The 25596-nt window shown below is 44.2% G+C and overlaps 1 protein-coding gene across 1 annotated transcript in view; it reads left to right on the top strand.

Annotated features, from left to right (window-relative positions):
- The window catches only part of adcy2b (adenylate cyclase 2b (brain)), a gene marked incomplete at its 5' end in the record, with an annotated part of 101449 nt that overhangs the window by 1708 nt on the left and 74145 nt on the right, over positions 1-25596 (top strand). Inside the window, 2 exon segments of the mRNA XM_084312623.1 lie at positions 10056-10217; positions 13274-13423. Coding sequence (XP_084168749.1) covers positions 10056-10217; positions 13274-13423 — 312 coding nt within the window.

Here is a 25596-nt window from a genome sequence, read left to right as displayed (position 1 = left end):
CTCTCCTACGCCCTCACCCTCTCTCTCTCTCTCCTACACCCTCACCCTCTCTCTCTCTCTCTCTCACCTACACCCTCACCATATCTCCCTCTCTCTCCTACACCTTCACCCTCTCTTCCTACTCTCTCTCACCCTCTCTCTCTCTCTACACACCTCCTCTCTCCTACACCTTCACCCTCTCTCTCTCTACACTCTCACCCTCTCTCTCTCTCCTACACCCTCTCTCTCCTACACCTTCACCCTCTCTCTCCTACACTCTCACCCTCTCTCTCTCTCCTACACCCTCTCTCTCCTACACCTTCACCCTCTCTCTCCTACACTCTCACCCTCTCTCTCTCTCCTACACCCTCTCTCTCCTACACCTTCACCCTCTCTCCTACACCTCTCACCTCTCTCTCCTACACCCTCTCTCTCCTACACCTCTCTCTCTCCTCACTCTCTCTACACTCTCACCCTCTCTCTCTCTCCTACACCCTCTCTCTCCTACACCTTCACCCTCTCTCTCCTACACCCTCACCCTCTCTCTCCTACACCTTCACCTCTCCTACACCTTCACCCTCTCTCCTCCCTCACCCTCACCCTCTCTCTCCTACACCCTCTCTCTCCTACACTCACCCTCTCTCTCCTACACCCTCTCTCTCCTACACCTTCACCCTCTCTCCTACACCCTCACCCTCTCTCTCCTACACCTTCACCCTCTCTCCTACACCTTCACCCTCTCTCCTACACCCTCACCCTCACCCTCTCTCCTACACCTTCACCCTCTCTCCTACACCTTCACCCTCTCTCCTACACCCTCACCCTCACCCTCTCTCTCCTACACCCTCTCTCTCCTTCACCCTCTCTCCTACACCTTCACCCTCTCTCTCCTACACTCTCACCCTCTCTCTGGGATAAGGGATGTAAGGAAGGAGGGAAAAAGAACAAAGAAACAACCTGCTCAACGGGATGGAACCTTATCACCAATATCTCTCTAATATCTCTCTTTAATATCTCTCTCTAATATCTCTCTCTAATATCTATCTTTATTACATGGCGTTTTTCACATTCGCCGAAATGCTTGCTTGTGATTGGTCAATATATCTCTAATATCGCTCTAATTTCTCTCTAATATCTCTCTAATATATCTAATATCTCTCTTTAATATCTCTCTAATATCTATCTCTAATATCTCTAATATCTCTCTTTAATATCTCTTTAATATCTCTCTAATTTCTCTCTCTGATATCTCTCTAATATATCTCTAATATCTCTATAATTTCTCTCTCTAATATATCTCTAATATATCTCTAATATCTCTCTAATATGCTCTCTCTAATTTCTCTCTCTAATATCTCTCTAATATATCTCTAATATATCTCTAATATCTCTCTAATATCTCCCTCTAATATCTCCCTCTAATATATCTCTAATATCTCTCTAATATCTCCCTCTAATATCTCTCTAATATCTAATATCTCTCTAATATCTAATATCTCTCTAATATCTCTCTCTCTAACATCTCTCTCAGAGGAGAGAGGGAGAGAGAAGGTATATCAGGAGGAAAGAGGGGGAGAGATAGAGATACAGGGAAAGAGAGCAGGGAGAGAGAGACAGAGAAAGAGAGGGACAGGGAGCGAGAGAGACACAGAGAAAGAGAGGGACAGGGAGAGAGAGACAGAGAAAGAGAGGGACAGGGAGAGAGACAGACAGAGAAAGAGAGGGACAGGAAGAGAGCGAGACAGAGAAAGAGAGGACAGGGAGAGAGAGAGACAGAGAAAGAGAGGGACAGGAAGAGAGAGAGACAGAGAAAGAGAGGGACAGGGAGAGAGAGAGACAGAGCAAGAGAGGGACAGGGAGAGAGAGACAGGCAGACAGAGAGCAAGATAAAGAGAGGGAGGGAGAGACGGACAGAGGAAGGGAGAGAGAGACATTGATGGAAGGAGGTAAGAAGAGACAGACAGAGTGAGAAGGAGAGCGGTAGAGACAAAGGGCGAGGGGGAGGTAGGTAGGTAGGGAGAGAAAGAGAGAGAGAAAGAGGAAGAGAAAGGAGTGGTAAGGGAGAGGGACACACACACACACACACACACACACACACACACACACACACACACACACACACACACACACACACACCAGCTACACTATGCAGCTTATTGTCTGGTTCTTTCTCATGGAGCCTCCAAGTTATTCCAGCAGGGAACCACCTGGTGCCCTGATTCAAGACTCAATCTCACTGACCTCTCTGCCCAGGTGTTTGTGTGTTGTGTGTGTGTGTGTGTGTGTGTGTGTGTGTGTGTGTGTGTGTGTGTGTGTGTGTGTGTGTGGTGTGTGTGTGTGTGTGTGTGTGTGTGTGTGTGTGTGTGTGTGTGTGTGTGTGTGTGTGTGTGTGTGTGTGTGTGTGTGTGTGTGTGTGTGTGTGTGTGAGAGAGAGGGACAGGGAGAGAGAGAGAGAGAGAGAGAGAGAGAGAGAGAGAGAGAGAGAGAGAGAGAGAGAGAGAGAGAGAGAGAGAGAGAGAGAGAGAGGGAGAGAGAGGGGTAAATCAGGAGGAGAGAGAGAAGGTACATCAGGAGGAGAGAGAGAAGGTACATCAGGAGGAGAGAGAGGGGGGAGGGAGAGAGAGAGAGAGGAGGGAGGGGGGGTTGCGAGAGAGAGATCAGCAGGTAGAGCAGCAGCTCTCTGTCTCAGTGGGGGATTGGTGAAGTGATTACTTGGAACAGCTTGTCTGCTGAAGCCTGCTGAGCTAATCACACGGTAGAACCTGCAGGTAGAGAGACACAGAGAGAGAGAGAGAGAGAGAGAGAGAGGGACAGGGAGAGAGAGGGACAGGGAGAGAGAGGGACAGGGAGAGATAGATGGAGAGAGATGGAGATAGATAGAGAGAGGGTCGGGGGGAGACAGTAGGGAGAGTAAATGGTATTTGAGGAGGACTCAGTGCAGAGTGCTGTGGAGGTGTCTGGCCGGTGCACCTGGAGTCTCAATCCCCCCGGCCGCCCGGACGCCTGAATACTTTGGGCAGCCGAAGAGTGTTTCCGCGTCTCTGATTGGCCAGGTCATTTATGGTCATGTGACATGTACGCCCAATCGTGGGACCGCAAGTTTCTACACTGGTTAGGCTTAGGCGCTCGTTCGAAGTCGGTTAAGGTTAGAGTTTGTCTTAGAGCATGGCGATAGAACGCCTGCCCTGATTCCGACGGTTAAGCTTAGGCGCTCGTTCGAAGTTGGTTAAGGTTAGAGTTTGTCTTAGAGCATGGCGATAGAACGCCTGCCCTGATTCCGACGGTTAAGCTTAGGCACTCTTTCGAAGTTGGTTAAGGTTAGAGTTTGTCTTAGAGCATGGCGATAGAACGCCTGCCCTGATTCCGACGGTTAAGCTTAGGCACTCTTTCGAAGTTGGTTAAGGTTAGAGTTTGTCTTAGAGCATGGCGATAGAACGCCAGGTAGTTTGCAGGCTGTTAGACCTGGAAATAGGCGCAGAACTTGCTGTCCCACGATTGGCGCACATGTCACATGACCTGGCCAATCAGAGCGCAAAACTCGAACGCGGAAGCACTCTTCGGCTGCCCAAAGTATTCACGCGGCCCGGACAGACTGGCCCTCACGTTCACTAACTGCCCCTCTCTTCATGAGCACCACGAGCTGACCGGCCTGGCAAGTCCCACGAGGAAGACAGAGGCAATTTTTTTTTTATATAAAAGTAAACTGGACATTTCAAACGTTTTAGTTGTGGCCAAACTCCAGTCCCCTCCTTCTCTTATATCTCGTTTCTGGACATCCAGTCAGAGCCTACTCCTCTTTCCCTTGACGCCACCTCAGGTCTCTTTCAGGGTCACGACTTGTCACGTTTCCCCGGTCCTCCTCGTAGACCTGTTCAAACAGGACGGCGTAAACATTCTAACTGTGTCTATTTTCCTGTCGCAGTGTTTGCTAAACGACAGCTGACAGCTGGAAATACACTCGGCGCCAGAGCTGCTCCCCACAGACTAACGCAGTTCTTCTGAAAAGGTCTCTGGAAGCTTCATGGTGTAAGAGTAGGCTACAGTACAGTGATCAGTACATCATCATAGTATAGTGTATTATAATATAGTATAGCATAGTGTATTATAGTACAGTATAATATATTATAGTATAGTATAGTATAGTATAGTATAGTATAGTATAGTATAGTATAGTATAGTATAGTATAGTATAGTATAGTATAGTATAGTATAGTATAGTATATACCTTCCCTCTGCTCTAGCTTGCTCACAGGAACCAAAGCAACATTCTTGGATCAATAAACATCATTATCATTGTCACTCAAAGAGTAGAACAATCATTCAAAGCTAATAGTAATAATATTAATATTAATAAATGACTTATGGTGCTGTGCCACATACAGTTCAGCAGTGCTACCAGTCCTCCTAGTACCACAGTTCAGCAGTGCTACCAGTCCTCCTAGTACCACAGTTCAGCAGTGCTACCAGTCCTCCTAGTACCACAGTACAGCAGTGCTACCAGTCCTACTAGTACCACAGTACAGCAGTGCTACCAGTCCTCCTAGTACCACAGTTCAGCAGTGCTACCAGTCCTCCTAGTACCACAGTTCAGCAGTGCTACCAGTCCTACTAGTACCACAGTACAGCAGTGCTACCAGTCCTCCTAGTACCACAGTTCAGCAGTGCTACCAGTCCTACTAGTACCACAGTACAGCAGTGCTACCAGTCCTCCTAGTACCACAGTTCAGCAGTGCTACCAGTCCTACTAGTACCACAGTTCAGCAGTGCTACCAGTCCTCCTAGTACCACAGTTCAGCAGTGCTACCAGTCCTCCTAGTACCACAGTTCAGCAGTGCTACCGGTCCTCCTAGTACCACAGTTCAGCAGTGCTACCAGTCCTCCTAGTACCACAGTTCAGCAGTGCTACCAGTCCTCTTAGTACCACAGTTCAGCAGTGCTACCAGTCCTACTAGTACCACAGTTCAGCAGCGCTACCAGTCCTCTTAGTACCACAGTTCAGCAGTGCTACCAGTCCTCCTAGTACCACAGTTCAGCAGTGCTACCAGTCCTCTTAGTACCACAGTTCAGCAGTGCTACCAGTCCTCCTAGTACCACAGTTCAGCAGTGCTACCAGTCCTCTTAGTACCACAGTTCAGCAGTGCTACCAGTCCTACTAGTACCACAGTTCAGCAGTGCTACCAGTCCTCCTAGTACCACAGTTCAGCAGTGCTACCAGTCCTCTTAGTACCACAGTTCAGCAGTGCTACCAGTCCTCCTAGTACCACAGTTCAGCAGTGCTACCAGTCCTACTAGTACCACAGTTCAGCAGTGCTACCAGTCCTCTTAGTACCACAGTTCAGCAGTGCTACCAGTCCTCCTAGTACCACAGTTCAGCAGTGCTACCAGTCCTACTAGTACCACAGTACAGCAGTGCTACCAGTCCTACTAGTACCACAGTAGGCCACCTGTCCTGGGGACAGCACACACAACAAGAGCACATGTTAAGGTATGATGGTAAACTGTTGTTTTTTCCTACCGGTCCCTCTGTGCTAGATAGTTTGAAGCTTTGAGAGAGGGCAGTGAGGCATCAGAGTCGTTAACCTGCACGGACTACACCGTATGACGTATATCATGCCAGTTAGGGCACCTTGTGTATACTGCACCTTGTGTATAGACCTGTTCGCTGTATACGTCAGACTTAGTGTGTGTGCGCGCATCACAGGGGCAAAAAGGAACGTAATCCTGGTCAGAACAATGGGGCAGACTACAATATATTTGCATTCGTTAGCCATGCTAGCGATCTAAACAATCAATCCATGCCAAAGCTAGATATGTAAAAGGTGAAAGACTCACACTCACAGGCATGCTGATTTGGCAAAATGGCATCCAGCCGTTTTCGTTTGAAACTACTTTTAATCAGGCGAGTGCCATGGTTTCTCCATAGAGCCCCGTTGTACTTCTTTTGGCGCAGCAGCTCGCGCAGGTCCGGGGGCAACTTAGTCATGTGACTCAGTTGGTATTGCTGATTGGCTCGAACACGGTATGTTTGTAAACAGCAAACAGGTCTATACTGCACCTTGTGTGTACTGTTTACTTTTATTCTTACTCATAGTATATATTCAGATTCAAATCTTTATTGCCTATAATTTTTGTAACGTATAATAACGCATACAGACCCTCATCTGCACCTTTGTTTACACTGTTAGAGTTAATGTTTACACTGTTTATTTTTTCCTCATATTCTTATATTCAGATCAAATTTTATTGCCTATATTTATGTCTTTCTACTATTACCCTGCCCATACATGTACCTCCCCTCCTCCCTCCCCCTGCTGCTATGATGCCCGAATTTCCCCCAAGGGGATCAATAAAGGAAAATCGTATTGTATGCTAGGCCTAATATGTCAAGATAATTTGAGATGGACTGTGTGGGTGAGCTCTGCCAGCCAGCCAGTCGGTCTGATGTAGCCATTGTATACATTTACCAGGAACAAGGAAGAGAGGCACAACAGCGATTGGTGCCCATATGACCCTGTAACGTCATACCTTCCTTGCGATATATTCATTGTAACTTTATATACAGGCAGACTTACCCAAAAAAGCTATTTCTATCAGTTGATGGAGGGTTAGTCAGATGACTCTTTGAACCTAACAGACAGGAAGTAAACGGGCAGGCAGGAAGGTCAGAGGTCATCGGGACTCTGAAGCTGTCACGCTGGCCACCAGCAGCGTTCCCATAACAGGAAGGGGAGGGCTGGAAACAGGGAGGAAACAGGAAGTGGACAGAGACCGGGCAGGAGGTTATCTAGGTCCAAAGCGCGCTGTCAAGCAGACATCCATTAACACAAGCATACAAAACACAACAACACAACCACAAGCAAAAATGCGCACATGAATGCACCGTTAGCACACACAAACATTCACAGTCACAAAGAAGTTAGGGGGTTTGAGTAGAAACCAAGGAAACTATAAAAGAAGGGAAGGTCATTGATTGATTGATTGAATTGATTGATTGCTTGATTGAAAACTTTATTAACAGATTGCAGAATGGGTACAGTACAGTACAGCTCAATACATACAATTGTTAAGGCGATGCAGACCAGAGAAAGACTTTCGTCTTGTTTACATCAGGGTCCCCCATTTTCAATTCATAATAACATATGACATACAAGACATACAGATAGACAGTACTGCTACATCTATACATTTATGACATACCAGATTTGCAAATACAGTACTGTTTGTGATACAAAAAGAGTCTAGAAAAGAGAGTATACATTTGACGTAGAAACTGTACATTGGAGGAGGTTGGGTAGGTGGGGTGGGGGGGGGGGGCATGTACATTGGAGGTGGTTGGGTGGGTGGGGGGGGGGGGTTGGGTAGGAGGGGTGGGTGGGTTTGCTGTTCAAGCAAAACTGTACATTGGAATATTGACGAAACCATACTTGGTCATTTATTGTACATTGGAGGGGGTTGGGTTAGGACATTTACAGGGGCCAATTTCGAATTGCAGTCTCCCGTAGGTGTTCTTTGAGAGTGGTTTTGATTCCTTTACAGCTTTGGGTAGGGCGTTCCACATTGATGTGGCATAATTGCGAAACGTGTTTAGTCCCTTGTTTGAGCCGAATCTGGGTTTAACATGATTTGTGGAGCTCCCTCTGGTGTTGTGATCGTGGTATTCACTGACCTTTGGGAAGTATTTTGACATGTACATGGGTACCTTGGTCGTGTAGTGTATCTTGTAGACCAGGCCCATTGCAAGTTGCTGTACTCTGTCGTCTACTCTAAGCCATCCTAGGTTGTCAAAGTGGGCAGGGGTGAGGTGGGTTCTAGGAGTCAGGTCAAGCAGTAGTCTGACCAGTTTGTTTTGAGATGTTTGTAATTTTGTTTTAGCGCATTTGAGGTGCTTTGGTACCATGAGGTGCAAGCATAGTCGTAGTACCCTTGAATGAGTGCTCCTGCCAGAGTCTTCAGGGTATTCTTGTTTACCAGAGAGGAGATCCGGTACAAGAATCGAGTTCGTTGGTTGACTTTTTTTATTACCTTGGTTGCCATTTTGTCACAGGAAAGATTTGCCTCTAGGATGGAACCTAGGTATGTAATTTCATCTTTCCTTGTGACAATATTGTCACCCACTGTAACTGAGAAGCCGTCGGTCTTGCTGAGTTTGTTATTTGATCCGAAGAGATACCAGCGTTCTATGCTACCGCTTGGTGCCAGACATTGGGGCCAGTTCTATTGAAGCCAGTACTGAGATTCCAAATATACCAGCTATCTGAGGAAATATACATCAACCAATATATCAAACGTTATCTAGTTAATGTGGTATATTCTAATCAATATCTAAGGTGATTTGCAGTACAATGAGATTGCTATCTGGAAAAGGAAGAAGGACATAATGATTCAAATGGTCTTTCTCTACTGATAGAGAAATAGACTGTGCAGGCCAGGCAAAAAAGGAACTATGGTTTAAACTCATTATTTATTTTGCCTCTGGGCTCAGAGTGAATTAGAAGGTTGCTTTTCACATACAAGGATTATTCAGAGTACATTAACACATGTTTGTACAAAGGATTAATAAAGGTTTGCACATCAAACCCCGTCTGTACCTAAAACAGTCATGTTAACATCAATAAAATAGAGAATCTACTGAGCATTACACATGAGTAAATCTGGTCAAACAGATAGGTATCTGTATACATGTTATACTAAACCAACCATGGGTCCATGATTTTTACTCACATGTAAACAGCAGTCTGGATGGATCGGTTGAGAGAGGACGCAGTACCCCCCTGTCGGGTTTCTGGCCCGTCTCTCAAACACCGCGCTCGCTCTTAAATACTCTAATTTCAACCAATAACAACAGTCTAATAATATGTTTTGGTCCAATCAGGTTGGTCTTCTGGGAGGCGGTCCGCCCCCCCCCCCCCCCCCTCTGATTTCCTTGTCGGTGTCTTCTTCTTGCATGTCAACAGCGGGGGTCCATGGCCCCCGTTGGGCTGTGGCCTTTTCTTCACAGAGGCATGTCCCAATAAACATTTACAAGATGTATCTCCCGTGTATATAAATTTACACACTTCTAATATTATCACAGTTTTAATCTTGGCTTACATTTTGATATCAAACAGTGATAAAGAATAACTTGATACGTGTATTTTTCCAGACTAAACCTTTGTAATTGAGACTTATTTTCTATATATGGTTTACAACAAGAGTGAAATGACACTATTATCTTCATAATTAGTTTGACATTCTGAATGATATTCAAATACCTTTTATCTAATGTGGTTTAATTAATATGATCTTGTTTATAAATTAGTTTCCATGAACTCTTAGCAAAAGCAAGTTAGGTCTGTGTTTCTCTGCCTGTATTCTGTTAGGCGCTGGGTGTGACTTATATTTACATACAGTCTTAACATTTGATCAGAGCTGGTTATCTGGTCTCTGAAATCTGATCTCTTTAGTAGGGTGAGTGACCGTTCCATCTGTGGGGTGTGACTTTCGAGTTCCTTTGTTTCTAGTGGTTGACCACATTTGCTTGAGTGGGGGTTGAGAATGGCTGTCTAAGTACAGTTTCAACAACCGCGGGGGTTTCATCTGGGCTCAAAACAGTTCCTTAGAGCACCCCAGTGTTTTGCATATGGTTTTTCTAATTATAGACATATGGATTATGAAATCCACAGTCAATGTTACCACATTAACAATGCAGCAAATTGCAGATGACTCTGACATCTGAGGTAATAACTTGTTTAAATGACTGAAAGTTTCCACACTTGGCATCAATGTGCGTTCACGCACTACACGGTGACGTGATGACCCTTCCTTCTTTCATAGTGTCCTTGGTGGAAACCAAGAAACGGGGGAAGAGCAACACGGCGAACGTCCGACTCTACCTGACTTGTGGTTTGTTCCCCCGCGTGACTCGACGTGACTTGTGGTTTGTTCCCCCGTGTGACTCGACGTGACTTGTGGTTTGTTCCCCTGTGTGACTCGACGTGACTTGTGGTTTGTTCCCCCGTGTGACTCGACGTGACTTGTGGTTTGTTCCCCCGTGTGACTCGACATGACTTGTGGTTTGTTTCCCCGTGTGTGTGCAGGTGTCCTTCTTCCTGTTCATAGTGTTCGTGGTGTACACCATGCTGCCCTTCTCCATGCGGAGCGCCGTCGTCGCCAGCATCATCACCTGCCTCTCCCACACGCTCACGCTCATCGTGTGTCTGGCCTCCACCACCAAGGACCCAGAGCCTCTGGTCTGGCAGGTGAGGACGACACAGTAAGGACGCCGTTTATATAGTCTGGGGGGCTGTTGTCCTTCCTGCCCCCCCCCGGCGCCGGCTGTGGAATGCACACTTCCCACCACGGTCAGGCAGTGTTGTAGTACTCAGGCCCTGGACTCATTTTCAGGACTCGTGACTCGACTTGGACTCGAGCACTGATGACTCGGACTTGGACTCGAGCGTTGACTGCATTCGGACTCAGAAGGTGCGGACAAGGACTCTGACTTGTTAATTGATAAATACAGTTATATATACAGTATTTGAATTTCTTTTGTAATAGGCCCTAATCATTTGGCATAAGATATTGAGGGCTAGTGCATTTGTTTGGCTATTGTGTCACAAAGTATAAGTAAACTCCCATTGAAATGGTGACCGCTGTGTCATTTATGTTTAATGTAGACCTTTTCTATTTGTATGTCAGCTCTTTGACTGCCATGGAGTGGATGTGACTCAACCTTCACGACTTGGACTTGGACTCGGACTAGGGTAATAATGGGGACTCGACTCGGACTCGACTCAGGCTCTTCTCTGGTGACTCAGACTTGGACTCGGACTCGAACACTGGGGACTCGAGACTCAACAGCTGACCCGCTCAATCTTCCACACAGAATTAAAAACACACTTATTCAAACTAGGGCTGAGCGATATATGCCCACACAATATCATATCACAATATTTGTCTCAGTTTTGATGGTGTAACGGTATTTGACGGTATAGTTTATAAATTGCAATGTGATATATTTCTTTTACGTCTTCATGTTGTAATGCAATTGTCAAGGTCCTATTTAATTGAAAATGGTATGACGGTATACCTCCCAGCCTTGATTCAAACTGTATATCATGTAATTAAAAAAAATAAGAAAGAAAAGGAAAATACGCTTGTTCACTAATTCCTCTTATTGTCTCTGCTTGTTACGCACTCCAAGTGAAGCACTTCAGTTTGGCACTGCTAGATGAACTATACCACTTACAGGAAGACTGCCGGATGCATATCCCTTTGTTGTACATCACTTTGGATAAAAGCGTCAGCTAAATGACTTAATGGAAATGTTCAACCGATCCTCACATTCGCAAGAGAACAAACCAGAATGGTCCTCAGAGATACCTGACAGCCAGGCAACAGCATGTACACCAAGAGAATACCAAGCAGACTGGGAACGAGTTGTAGAGAACAGCTTGTGCCCACACCTAGCTTCCCTCAATTGGAACTCGTGTCCGTTTGAATTTTATCTGCATGTTTTACCAATTAAAAAGAAAAGGTCCTTGGTGACCGTTGCCATGTTTGAGAATAAATAATATACAAGCTGTGATGGACAAACAATACAGACTTTGACTTTATCACAAGTGACTACACCCCTTCATACTGCACACAGAGAGGGGAGAAGAAAAGAGGAGAGGAGAGGAGAGGAGAAGAGATGAGATGAGAGGAGAAAAGAGGAGAGGAGGGAGAAAAGAGGGGAGGAGAGGAGATGAGAGTGGAGGAGAGGAGAGGACAGGAGAGGGGAGGAGAGGAGAGAAGAGGAGAGGAAAGGGGGAGAGGAGCGGAGAGGAGATGAGAGGAAATGGGGATAGGAGAGGAGATGAGAGGGGAGGAGAGGAGAGGAGATTACATATTGTTGACATATTAATGTATTTTAACTGCAAATATCATTTTAAAAGGGGGAGAGGGGGGGTGAATATACCGACATCACTCATGATTTTAATAGGTTCTTGTCAACTATTTCAATGTGTTTCAGTCACAAGTCACAAGTTAACCAGGGGTTTGGATTAGCTCAATGCTACCGTGGACCTGCACCCACACTCAATGACCCTTGAAATTGGATAGACAGGAATATGTGTGTGTGTGTGTGTGCATGTGTGTGTGCGTGCGCGTGCGTGTGCGTGTGTGCGTGCGTGCGTGCGTGCGTGCGTGTGTGCGTGTGTGTGCATGCTTGTCATCGTACTGCGCACAGTATGTGCAACAGTTCAATGGATCCCCAATTACGCCTATTGGCTTACGTCAATACACCCAAAATAAAAATACGCTGATGATTCAGCCGTAATCGTCTTTTAATAAGTAGAAAGCATTTTGAACACATCAGGAACACATAGACACACACACACACACACACACACACGCACACACACACGCACACACATGCACACACACACACACACACACACACACACACACACACACACACACACACACACACACACACACACACACACACACACACACACACACACACACACACACACACACACACACACACACACACACACACATTGAGACAAAGGGTACTTCACATTACATTTGAACCTGGAGTGCTGGCTTGTCTTTAATAGCAGCCTGTGACGACTGACTGGAAGATATGTAATGAATGCTGTTTTCATATGCTAATCACTCAGAGACACGGGCAGCGCTTCTGCCTCGGGCCATAATCACAGTCAAACCATTTCCCCCAGAGGGCACGTCGCCTAGTAGCGCAGACACATTATTTTTCAAACCCCTAATGGAATTGATTTCTCCTTTGACTCTCTCTGACGTTATATGGACGTCTGACAGGAGACATTACGCACACACACACACAGCATTCAGTGAAGAGCTTCCGTCAGTCATATCATCTCTCTTCGCTGTCACTTTATCTACCATCACAGTGACACAGTCTAATCTCCGTTGGGACACACACACAAACATGCACACACACACATAGTGGAAAAACTCACAGACGGTAAAGTATGTCCGAATTAGCTCAAAGCCCTTGGCTATGAGGCCAAGGGCAGCCGATTGCTATGCACGGTCACAGTATAAAGAGCTCGAGGTTTACATAGCAGAGGTAGCAGGTGGAAAAGCAATATTGAAGTGTTTGCTCTGGTCAGCTTTTATGTGGTAATAGGGTAGGCTTAAGTAGTAGGGGGCACACACAAGGATAATTATGCCGAGACCTTCCTGTGAACATGTGTCACAAACTGACATCAATTCAATGCTTTGTGTGCGTGTGCGTGTGCGCGTGCGCGTGTGTGCGTGTGTGTGTGTGTGTGTGTGTGTGTATTAGATCCTGGCCAACGTGATCATCTTCACCTGTGGTAACCTGGCCGGGGCCTATCATAAACACCTGATGGACCTGGCTCTCAGACAGACCTACCAGGACACCTGCAACTGCATCAAGTCCCCCATCAAACTGGAGTTTGAGAAGCACCAACAGGTTCGTTCTCTCTCTCTCTCTCTCTCTCTCTCTCTCTCTCTCTCTCTCTCTCTCTCTCTCTCTCTCTCTCTCTCTCTCTCTCTCTCACACACACACACGCACACACACACACATGTGCACACTCTTTCTTGCTGTCTAGTGATGCACACACGCACACACACACACGCACACGCACACACACACACACACGCACACACACACACACATACACACACACAAACGGATAACATACACACTTCAAACTATTCATGAGGGAATTCTCATGCTAATTCCTTTTATCAGGCTCTTTGTAGAATACAGGAAATTCACCTGATTAATATAGTAAGTGTGTGTGTGTGTGCGTGTGTGTGTGTGTGTGTGTGTGTGTGTGTGTGTGTGTGTGTGTGTGTGTGTGTGTGTGTGTGTGTGTGTGTGTGTGTGTGTGTGTGTGTGTGTGTGCATGTGTGAGTGTGTGTGCATTGTGGGAGACTAAATGGCTTGATTGCAGTGATCGCCAGCAGCCTGCTAGTTCTTATCCCAGCTCATCTCAGTCAGACAGGCATCTGGCAACAGCCTTAATTAAAACCCCATTTATTTTCACTTCCCTGTGAGCTCTAAGTCTCTCCTCCACTGTTGTCTTAACCGACAGCATAGTGTAGATAGCTAGGTGTCAGCATGATGCAATGCAATATGATGCAATGTAGGATACAATACAATATTCTACAATATGACTAAATACGATACTGTATGATTCCCCTATACTTTAATAACATTTCTTAAAGCAGTCGTTCCAATTTCAGTGTTCATTACGGTTAATGACCCAATAAATAAGCTGTTACTTGTGTTATCATTCCTTCTGTAATGTTAGGGATCCAAATACAACTGTCGACTGCAGCTAACATTGGCAGTGAAAAACAACAGCCATTTATTTTGCACATAATCCCACACAGGGCCGCCTGGGAGAAATGCGAGGCCCTGTGCGAGATTTAAACGTGAGGCCCCCCCTCTAAAAGGTAAAAAAAATATATATATATATATAATATTTTATTTTTTATTTTTTCATACAGTCAACATATTCTTAAATAATAGCGCTGCCCGAGGCTGGGCATGATACAGTCAACATATAGCAAGAGAGAGAGCGAGAGAGAGCTCCCGTTCTACAGTCAATATACAGTGTTATCGCTGCACAGACCTGGTAATGCCGCTGACCCTCCACCAGAGCAAGGCCAGAGAGAGAGAGAGAGAGAGAGACACATTGGAAAGAAACAACCCAAAACCAGAGCAAATTGAAATGCTATTTGGCCCTAAACAGAGAGTACACAGTGGCAGAATACCTGAGCACTGTGACTGACCCAATACTAAGAAGATCCTTGACTAGGTACAGACTCAGCGAGCACAGCCTAGCCATCGAGAAAGGCCGCCATAGGCAGACCTGGCTCCCAAGCGAAGACAGACCCACTGCACACAAGATGAGGTGGAAACCGAGCTCCACTTCTTAACAACCTGCCCACTATACCAAGACATACTTCCCACAAATTGCAAACACCCAAAGAGACTTTGAAAACATCGACAATAACTCAAAACTCCCATACCTACTGGGAGAAATACAAGAATGTGAAATAAAGCCCATTTGAATTGAAGAGAGAGAGATAGATAGAGCATGTCTGTGTGTGTTAGAAAGAGAGAGATAGAGAGAGAGCATGTCTGTTTGTGTGTGTGTTAGAGAGAGAGCATGTATATGTGTGTTAGAAAGAGAGAGAAATATAGAGAGAGAGCATGTCATTTTGTGTGTTAGAGAGAGATATAGAGCATGTCTGTGTGTGTTAGAAAGAGAGAGAGAGAGAGAGCATGTGTGTTTGTGTGTTAGAGAGAGAGAGCATGTCTGTGTGTGTGTGTTAGAGAGAGAGCATGTATGAGAGAGATAAGCAAAGATGAGCCCCTAAAGGATATTCAACTTTTAATGGAAGAACAAAACAGAAGGAAAAGATAACTTCACAAAGGCAACATGAATATACATAGATCCAAAAGGACAAAGATCAACACTTAAATCCAAAGAGAAGAGGGTCTATACCAGAGAAAACAAAGTAGCAAGGAGCCAATGGCCGACATCAGCTAAATAGGCTAACTGCAAATAGAGTAGCCAGGTACTGACACCAGGCCACACACCGTTAGCTACTACAACAGCTAGCCGGCCCGTTTGGCTCAATATAACGTTAGCTACGTTAGCTAGCCGGCCCGCTTTGGCTCAATATAACATTAGCTACAACAGCTAGCCGGCCCGTTTGGCTCCCGAGAGAGAGAGAGATATATATCCACGGCGGGAATAGAATAGAGTGCATTAAAAACTCACCAAACGTCCAAGAGGATGGAGACAACCGCGTGGAGTTGACGAAGTTCATCTGCCGAATGACCGTCCTCTTCATCTTGGCATAACAATGCTGCATGCGCTCTCTCTAGGTTAGCTAACGCTAGTTAGCCTTTAGCTAAGCTAGCTACTAGCCGACATCATCATGGCTATCCCGACTGAACCACACATTAGCACTCGATATTATAACGTAGCTAAAGCTAACTAGCTGTCCCTGCCTTTAGCTAAGCCGACATGGCTAGCCTGACTGAACTGTCTAACATGCAACAACTTTCATCTTCAGTCCATCTGCCGAATGACCGTCCTCTTCGTCTTGGCTGGCATAACTAAGCATAACCTCCAAAGCTGCACGCGCGAAATAGTCAAACGCAGCTGACGCACGCCGGCGTACACATGATGTAACCCCTCCCTTCGTTGAAACCAATAGTATGTCTGCTGCAGAGCCCCAAAGCTCCAATAGTGAGTATGTCTGCTGCAGAGCCGCAGAGCCAGAAACAAGTCAGACACATTCTACAAATGTGTCTAATGTGAAATATATAAGCATATAAGCAAAACTAGATTTTATGTCTGTGATGAAAAAGGGCCTCGCGGGAAGGGGGGCCTCGCAAAAAAAAAAAAAAAATTAAAAATAATAATAAAAAAATTAATAAATAAAAAATATTTTTTTTAAATTTTCGTTTCTTTTTTTTGTGCGAGGCCCCCCTTCCCGCGAGGCCCTGTGCGACCGCACTGCTCGCACACCCCCTGAGGCAGCCCTGATCCCACACATATCCAAGTTTCAAATTTCAAGTTCAGAATACTTTTATATGAAATGCTTCTTTCTGTTTTGCTCCTGCGAGTGTGCTAGATAAAAATAGATAAGTATAAAATAAGTATAAAATAGAAGTCAAAAGTACGTAAACAAAAGTGTTCGGTATACATATATACAATATACAATGCAGAGTAGAAAAAGTAACTGAGTTACAATACAATATACAGTACAATGCAGAAATGGGATGAGGTACAATTTAGGGTAAGGTGTAATGACTCAGGTATGAGTTGTAGTGCAAATCTCTTTACCAATAAATATAAAGTGTGTTAAAGTGTCTAAAGAGGGTTAAGTGGGTGCTGCAGTGAGTTGTTTATTTAAAGTGAGTGTGTGCGTGTGGGTGTGTGTGCTGTGAGTGTATTTGATGGTTTGTTACATGGTGTTATTATTGTCATTGAGCATCCTGATGGCCAGCCCAGGAGTTCAAAACTTTTAATCCCTATCTGATCAGATCAGATTTGGATTCATTCATTTCAATTCATTATGAATTGAAAATGGGGGACCCTGATGTAAACAAGACGAAAGTCTTTCTCTGGTCTGCATCCCCTTAACAATTGTGTGTATTGAGCTGTACTGTACCCATTCTGCAATCTGTTCATAAAATTTTTCAATAAATCAATCAATCAATAGGGATTACAAGTTTTGAACTCCTGGGCCTGGCAGGAGATAGAATCTCCTTCTGAGTCTCTCTGTGCTTGCCATGAGACTCCGGTATCGCTTGCCTGATCCCACACATATCCCAAGGCTCTAAACAGTTTTGCACGCATCCATTTAGTTTGACAGTTCAGAATCAGAATCAGAATCAGAAAGGTCTTTATTGCCAAGTAGTTTACACATACAAGGAATTTGCTTTGGTAGTTTCCGGTGCGACAGACAATAACAGACAGATAATAAAATAAAGAGGTGGAGTAAAATAAAATGAAATATCAACTAAGTTAACCACAATAGAATAGAATTATGAAATAAAATATAGGCCAGGGCTGTACAACTGTAATAAAAAAAAATAGAAAATAATAAATAAAATAAAATGGGATATAAACTAAATTAAATATAGCACAATAGATAGTATATAATAAAAAAAAAAAAAAAAAGGATGTGGTCAAGTATATACACTAATAAAATTGAGAGTTAATGCATTTGAATATGGCCACCGGTGATGTCAGTTCAATGTACAGCTCAATGAAATGATGTAGATGAAAGATGTCACCATGGTGCAGAGTTCAGCAAAGTGACAGCTGAGGGGAAGAAGCTGTTCATGAACCTGCCGGTCCTGGAACTGAGATGCCTGTAGTGCCTCCCAGAGGGGAGGAGGACACAACAGTCTGTGGTTGGTGTGAGAGGTATCCTTTACAATACTGCATGTCTTCTTCAGACACCGTTTGTGTTGGACAGCCTCAACGGCAGGGAGTTATGTACCGGTGATGCGTTGGGGGGTTTTCACCACCCTCTGTAGTGCTTTTCCGGTCTGAGGCGGGGCTCGGTAGATAGAGCAGTCATCTGGTAATCCAGAGGTTCCTGGTTCAATTCCCACTCCTCCTGGGCAGCGTGGCGTGATTTTTTTCCATAGCCTTTGTTTGCGAAGCCGCTCTCTGATTGGCTAGCCCGCGTACAGCGAAGACCCTCTCTGATTGGTTTAGCTCCGAAGGGTCTCTTCCGCCTTGTACATAATATTCTCTGCTTCGAAGTGGCTTTGGCCCTCTTTCGAAGTGGGTTATGCTTAGAGTTAGGGTTAGGGCGGGCTAACCCTAACCCTAACTCTAAGCATAACCCACTTCGAAAGAGGGCCAAAGCATAACCACTTCGAAGCAGAGAATATATATGTACAATTCGGACATTTCTATCCCAGAGCCCTTCGGAGCTAAACCAATCAGAGAGGGTCTTCGCTGTACGCGGGCTAGCCAATCAGAGAGCGTCTTCGCAAACAAAGGCTACGTAAAAAAATCACGCGGCAGCGTGTCGAAGACAAGTGTCCTTGAGCAAGACACTTAACCCCTAACTGCTCCCGATGAGCAGGGTGGCATATTGCATGGTTGCCTCTGCCGTCGGTGTGTGACTGTGTGGGTGAATGGGTCAAATGTGAGGAACAAATTGTAAAGCGCTTTGGATAAAAGTGATATATAAATGCAGCCATTTGCCATTTGAGGCAGAGCAGTTGCCGTACCAGACTGTAAAGTAAAGTAAAGTAAAACTTTATTTTTATAGCGCCCTTCTCAGCACGAGTGCACAGAGTGCTTCACAGCATTTTTAAAACATCAGTAAAAAATACAAGAAGTGAAACATGTGAAGAGAAGAAAAAAATACATAAAATGAGCTAAAACACCAGAATAGATGACAAAAAACTAAAACAAAAACAAAACAGACATGAACAGAGAGAAAACGGCTATGAGTGTTTAAAAAGCCTGCCTGTAGAAGTAGCTTTTTAGTTGCCTTTTAAAAATGAGCTCTGATGGCGCGTGTGATGCAGTTAGTCAGTGAGGATGCTTTCTATGGCGCAGAAGAAATAGAATTTCACCAGAATCTGAGGAGACAGATGGGCTTTCCTCAGTCTCCTCAGGAAGAAGAGAAGTTGGTGAGCTTTCTTGACCTCTGAGATGTGAAGACACACTCAGCCTCCTATAAGCTAGTCTTGGCTAGAGATTATTCCCTTTTTTTTTTTTATCCCTGCATCAAAACTCTAAATCCCCTGCCTTATCAGAGAGAGAGCAGTCAATACTAGAAGACCTAATTCGAGGTAAACAGCCTGCGTGTGTGAACCACAGATGAAGCTTGTTTAATAATAACTCATTCATTTTCCCATGTCACAGGAGACAGACAGAACCACCCTCTAATATTCTGTCTCTAAATGAAAGAACATGGCTTATCCCTTTAATCCCCCCACCTTGTTCCTGTTTGCTGTCACATCACTGTGTGTTGCTGGAGGAGTGGAGTGGAGAGGAGAGGAGAGGAGAGGAGAGGAGAGGAGAGGAGAGGAGAGGAGAGGAGAGGAGAGGAGAGGAGAGGAGAGGAGAGGAGAGGAGAGGAGAGGAGAGGAGAGGAGAAGAGAAGAGAACAGAGGAGATGAACAAAGAGGAGAAAAGTGGAGAGGAGAAGAGATGGGAGGAGAGGAGAGGAGACATCATCAGGTTGAATAGCCTATCACACAACTTTTCCCCGAAAAGCAAGCCTGCGGCTTTGCAACAAACCTCCGCCACACACACACAAACCTCTGACTGTCCATAAGGTGAGACGATTCAACTCACTATAACTCCCTGTGTTGTGTCATACTCATAACGGTTTCACACACTGACCTATGGCACCGGCGTCGGCAGACTTACTGGCCCCACTAGAGCAGGTACACGTTCCAGTCAAACTAATGGGACATGTCTTTTGAGGAGTGTGGCTCCTTCTTTCCGTTCCCGAGTGAGGTATACTTGATTGAATCTCTATGTATGAATTAGAATAGAATTCCTGGTTTTGATAGAACATTGATTACTACCGATATGAGTCAGCAAGAAAAGAGGCTTGTCGTCAGCATTTCTCAGACAAGTCAGAACAGCTGAGACGACACCCTGTAATTAGCCATTTAGCAGCTGGTTAGAGCCGACTAGTAAAGTAAGAAAGAGAACTTCTCTATAAGATACTCTCGGTTTACTTAGTATATGCATATGTGTGGTTGATCTGATATGGAACTAGATAAAGTAGAACACTTAACACTTTCACTGCCACTCACGAGATATCTCGGGTTTCCGATAGTTATGTTGAAAGCCACTCACGAGATTTCTCTGAATTTTTAATTTATTTTTTTTAGCGATCTGAAATCAGCCTACCCTAGTATACCCGAGCGCCGCCGGCGATCAGATGTGGAAAAAAGCGCCCCCTATCGTCTCCCAGATGACATAAGGGATTTTGGAATGGACTCAATGAAAATGGATGGGGGAAAAAATCCTGTACTCCACATTTTCCAGTCCACTGATGCAGCCGGGGTTATCACAGTTAATTCTGGAGCCTCTGAGACCCGCGGAATCATGTACTGCACTGTACACATGTTGGATCCATACACTTATCGATTTTTTCGAATGGTGATCAGGAATTGGAATATACCAGTTGGATACCATCTGATGTGGTAAGGAATCTATGTTATCAGTGTTAGGATAATCAGACTAATTTTGATGAAGATATAAGCTGTTTTGTGAAATGGGTTCTTTCGGTTTCACTGTAAAAGTCCAAGAGGAAATGAACACAGCGATTATCCGTGCGCGGCTCGAATGTGCTTGCGTCACGTGCACGTATAATATTGATCATCTAGCGTTTATTTGAAAATGATTCATAAATAGGCAGACAAATAACAAAGTTCTGGAATATTCCAGTAAAAGACGATTATCATAGAATGGTCTAGAACAGGGGTAGGCAACCCTAGGCATGCGTGCCTGCATAGGCACGCGGGGGCATTTTCATAGGCACAGGGGGCAGCATAATTTTTTTTTTTTAAATTATTATAATTTCTTTTGAATTTTTTTGCTTTGAAATATTATAGTGAAATATTTTGCACTGTTGTCGCATTTATCTTGTTGATATCCTCCCACAGGTTCTTTTTACTACCACAATGACAATAAACATAGTTTTATTAGGTTGAAATAATGTGGTTGTGTACTTATTTTTCTGTTAACTTATTATGGATTGAAAACTGAACCTTAATGCACAGTAACTGAACTCAATATTTTTAAGTTCTGGTAACTTATTATTATAAATTTTTTTACAGTGTAGTCTTGCGATCAATCAAAACTTATTTACACGATATACCTCACATTCACCCTCCATTCACATCCTGGTGTTCTCCTGGTGTTCTCCATTAGGCCTGTAGGTGGAGCTATGACAGCACACGTACAGTACACACACCGATGGTGTGTGATGTGTCCAAAAATGAATGGGCAAATGTGAGTGAAATGGTCGCACTGTATGCAGCTGTTTGTCTGCATTGCATTCCCCCCCCCCCAACTCAGATTTAGGGTTGATACAACCATCATAATAATATTGTTAATAATAACAATAACAATAATGATGTAATAATGTAAAAATTGTCATTAAAAAGACCTGATTATGAGAATTTTTTTTTACGAAGCATGGAATATTGTTGAGGCACACTAGTTACAACTATATTTCAAACAGGCACTTCATGTCAAAAAGGTTGCTGACCCCTGGGCCCTCATGCATCAACGTGGACGTAGAACTTGACCTACTTCCACACGTAAGCACGGAATGTAGAACTAGCGTACGCACAGGGAAGTCGGCATTCATCACACGTGCGTAAGCAGGCTCTATGCCCTGCCGTGTTGATGAATACCACTTTGTTCTACCGTCAATGCTCGTGCATGATTATCCATATGGTCATGAAAATGAGGAAACACCCCCCATGGGATGTGAAATAATGGACCGACCGACCCGAGCGGGACTCCGAGAAACTCCACGGAGAATTCACTGCTGTCGAACCAAGAAGACACTATCGCGTATTATGATTTATGGGATAAATAAAAGGCGGACTTGTAAACGGTGATGTCAGATATCAACGGCTCCCTAAGACCATTGCTGCAATTCTGCCTGGACAGCTCAAAATACTAATAAAGACCGTTCGTTGACCACTGTTTGGCGTTGGTTGTGTGTCATTATAACCGTGCTGTTATATGAATGCCTTTATTAGTTGTGTTCGATTGGCTATATGATTTTTAGAGGCATCTATTTTGTTGTCGGCTAATAAAGACCGCGCTGGAATATGACTGCCTTTTCCCGTGTTGTTTGATTAATACCCACGGATTAAAGTTCTCCTCAATTCTATTCCAAATCGCGATGGATCTCCCGTCAATTTTCTACCTGCTGCATATGATTTCTAGAGGCATACTACAATCTATTTTGATGTCAGTATTGGGTAGCCTATATAAACAATATAATACGAGAGCATATACAAGAACAATGAATCTCACTGCATGTATGATGTATCCTGCCTTTCAATACATGAACTTGAATTCCATCATGTTTGTGTGCGGGACTCAAGGCTGCTGTCACAATGGGTGGTACCGCCGTACAGTAATAATAACAGTCCACACAATATCACGATCCATGCCATAGCCTATGTTCCATTAGGACATGATCTGTGACGACAAATGTTCTAGAATGTTTGATTAAGATATCATACTCTGACAGCATGCCTATGACTATGAGCAACAAAAACGCGAACTTGAATCCCATCATATAGTCTGTCCACTATCTGCATGGTGTCATTGCAATGCGTTTTCTATTCTTTCTTGTACAGTAAAAAGGGGGAAGAACACTATATTCATATGACTTATTCTGCTTACAGCTTCGAAATTCCACTTGTTTCGTTTAACGTAAAGCCTTTTAAATATAATCAAAACGTTCCCGTGTTTCGGCGGTCTGTGCGCAAAATAATAACGAGTTGAGCTTTATGATTTATGATGAATTGAAAATGGGGGACCCTGATGTAAACAGGACGAAAGTTGGTCTGCATCCCCAATTAACAATTGTATGTACTGAGCTGTACTGTACTGTACCCATTCTGCAATCTGTTAATAAACTTTTCAATCAATCAATCAATCAAGCTACGCGGAGCGCAGTCAGTCAGTAGCCTACACCCCGTATATTCCGATAACGCTATATAAACCATGCTGCATTCATTCTGAGAGAAAGATCTATTATTCCAAATGCTATTTATAGGGTTTTGACCATAATTACACTACTGTTGCTATCTTACAATGAACTATAATGAACTACGGTTCATACAGAACATCCAGTGTTATTATGCACAGAAGCTCATTTCCTTGTTGTAATAATATATTCTACCACTGGGCGCGAGGTACGCCAGGTCTGACCTGTGCGTAGATGTACGCACGAAGTCAAGTTCAAGTTCAAATTGATGAATCCCACTCTTTGCTTAGAAATGATCGTACGCACGGGTTACGCACAGATCTGTGCGTAGAACACGTTGATGCATGAGGGCCCTGGTCTAGAATGAACTGTTTTTTACCTCAAAACGGGTGCTTTTCAAAATGCTCTCAAACGGAAATGAAGCGATAAAAAACCAATCTGCCTTGACAGCACTGACTGGAAAAGGATTCTTTGATAAGCGACGGGCAGATTAGACACATAGCCATAATTTAAAACATAGATTAGGCGATATTAAGCGTAACCATCCATTGGTCTAAGCGACGTGAGCGAATGACCGTACCTCATAACACATTATGACACATAACTCCATTCCTGTCTCCTAGTCAAAGCCAAGCCTGAATAATTGGAATTAAATCAATTCACAGCAAGTAATTGCAGTTCATGACAGTTAGATCTCTTCTCGGGTTAGTCACGGCTGTGGAGGTGGTAAAGGTCAGTCAACGATGGCTTCTTCTCATGCCTCAACTTTGACACGTCCCCAACCAGGGAGACCAGACTGAAACCAACATATAATAGAATAATGTTGTTCTGTTATTCTGATTGCTTTGAGGTGTATAGGGCAGATACCAGGGAGCTATCAGTGCAAATGGCAGGATATGGAAGTGGATACTTACCTCCTTCACCTGGTAAATGGTAACTGGGCTGCATGTATATAGCAGCTCTTATCCAAAGCGCTTTACAACTTATGCCATTCACCCGTTCGCTCACACATTCACACACCGACGGCGGAGGCAACCGTGCCAGGTGCCGACCTGCTCATATTATATATATATAGTAAATAATGTATTGACATGTATATGTTTCACTTTCTGCATCCCGTGCATCTGCAACTTTCTGCTATCAACACATAAGTGTGTCTCTAACTAGACCCAACCAACAAAATCATAGCCCTTCTCATGCTGTCGTTGAATAGAAAAATAAAAGCCACATGACCTAAGCTTAATATCCGCCCCTCATCATTAAAAAACATAATCCTAATATTGGCTCAGCGTTGAGTATGGCTGGAGGATTCTGTTCATAACATCCCTCTCGTTGTCTGCAGTTAATTTAGTGCTGTGTTGAGGAAATGAGCTGCACTGTGTGAACCAGGCCAGCAGCTAAGCTGAGGACACAAGCCAGCAGGGACATGTGTTTGTTAATTATGATACATGTAAACAACTGTGTGCACCTACGGTTTAATTTGTGCTGCATCCTGCAGAACAGGAGAATCAATCACTATAATAATCTGTTACTATAATAGTGTGTCAACATGTGTTTGTGTAAAACCATGTCGGATTTAACGGTATGCGGTCAGTCATTGTGTTATTGTAGGGCTATATATGCCCATGGAAGTTACTCATGAATTGCTTGTTTAACCCTTTCACTACCACACTACAAAGGGTTAACCCTTTCACTGCCACACTACAAAGGGTTAACCATTTCACTGACACACTACAAAGGGTTAACCCTTTCACTACCACACTACAAAGGGCTAACCCTTTCACTGCCACACTACAAAGGGTTAACCCTTTCACTGCCACACTACAAAAGGTTAACCCTTTCACTGCCACACTACAAAGGGTTAACCATTTCACTGCCACACTACAAAGGGTTAACCCTTTCACTACCACACTACAAAGGGTTCTGTTTCATGCTAGCTTCCGCTCAGCATCATAATGCATATATCTCGCTTCAGTGGATATGCACTGAATACATTTCAAAATGTACCTTTACCTACCAACATCCGTCTGACCACACCCCCATCTGCTGCCTACATAAGCAGGGGTGGGGCCACACACTCATCTCCTTCTCAAATTTCATCCACAAGATAGTGCCTGTATACCAATCACTTGGCGAGGAAGAAAGTATTAGCTGGAGAAAGGAAAACAGAAGAACAAGGAGATACGTTGACATTATATCTTTATTTTCTATTTTCGAGAAAATACGGCGATATTGTCTTCGTCACTGGAGTGTCTGGAAGATGATGATCATTCTAAACCTCCACCGGCTTTTTCATATTAGGGGCTCGCGTCGCTGATATACTCCCCACCGGCAGTCCTCCTTGCTGCGGCTGGATAGGTAATTGAACCTCCGGTTATACAGCTG

The sequence above is a fragment of the Notolepis coatsorum genome, assembly GCF_963971535.1.
Source record: "Notolepis coatsorum genome assembly, chromosome: 4".
Classification (NCBI taxonomy): Eukaryota; Metazoa; Chordata; class Actinopteri; order Aulopiformes; family Paralepididae; genus Notolepis; species Notolepis coatsorum.
This window is presented reverse-complemented; position numbering and strand designations above follow the sequence as displayed.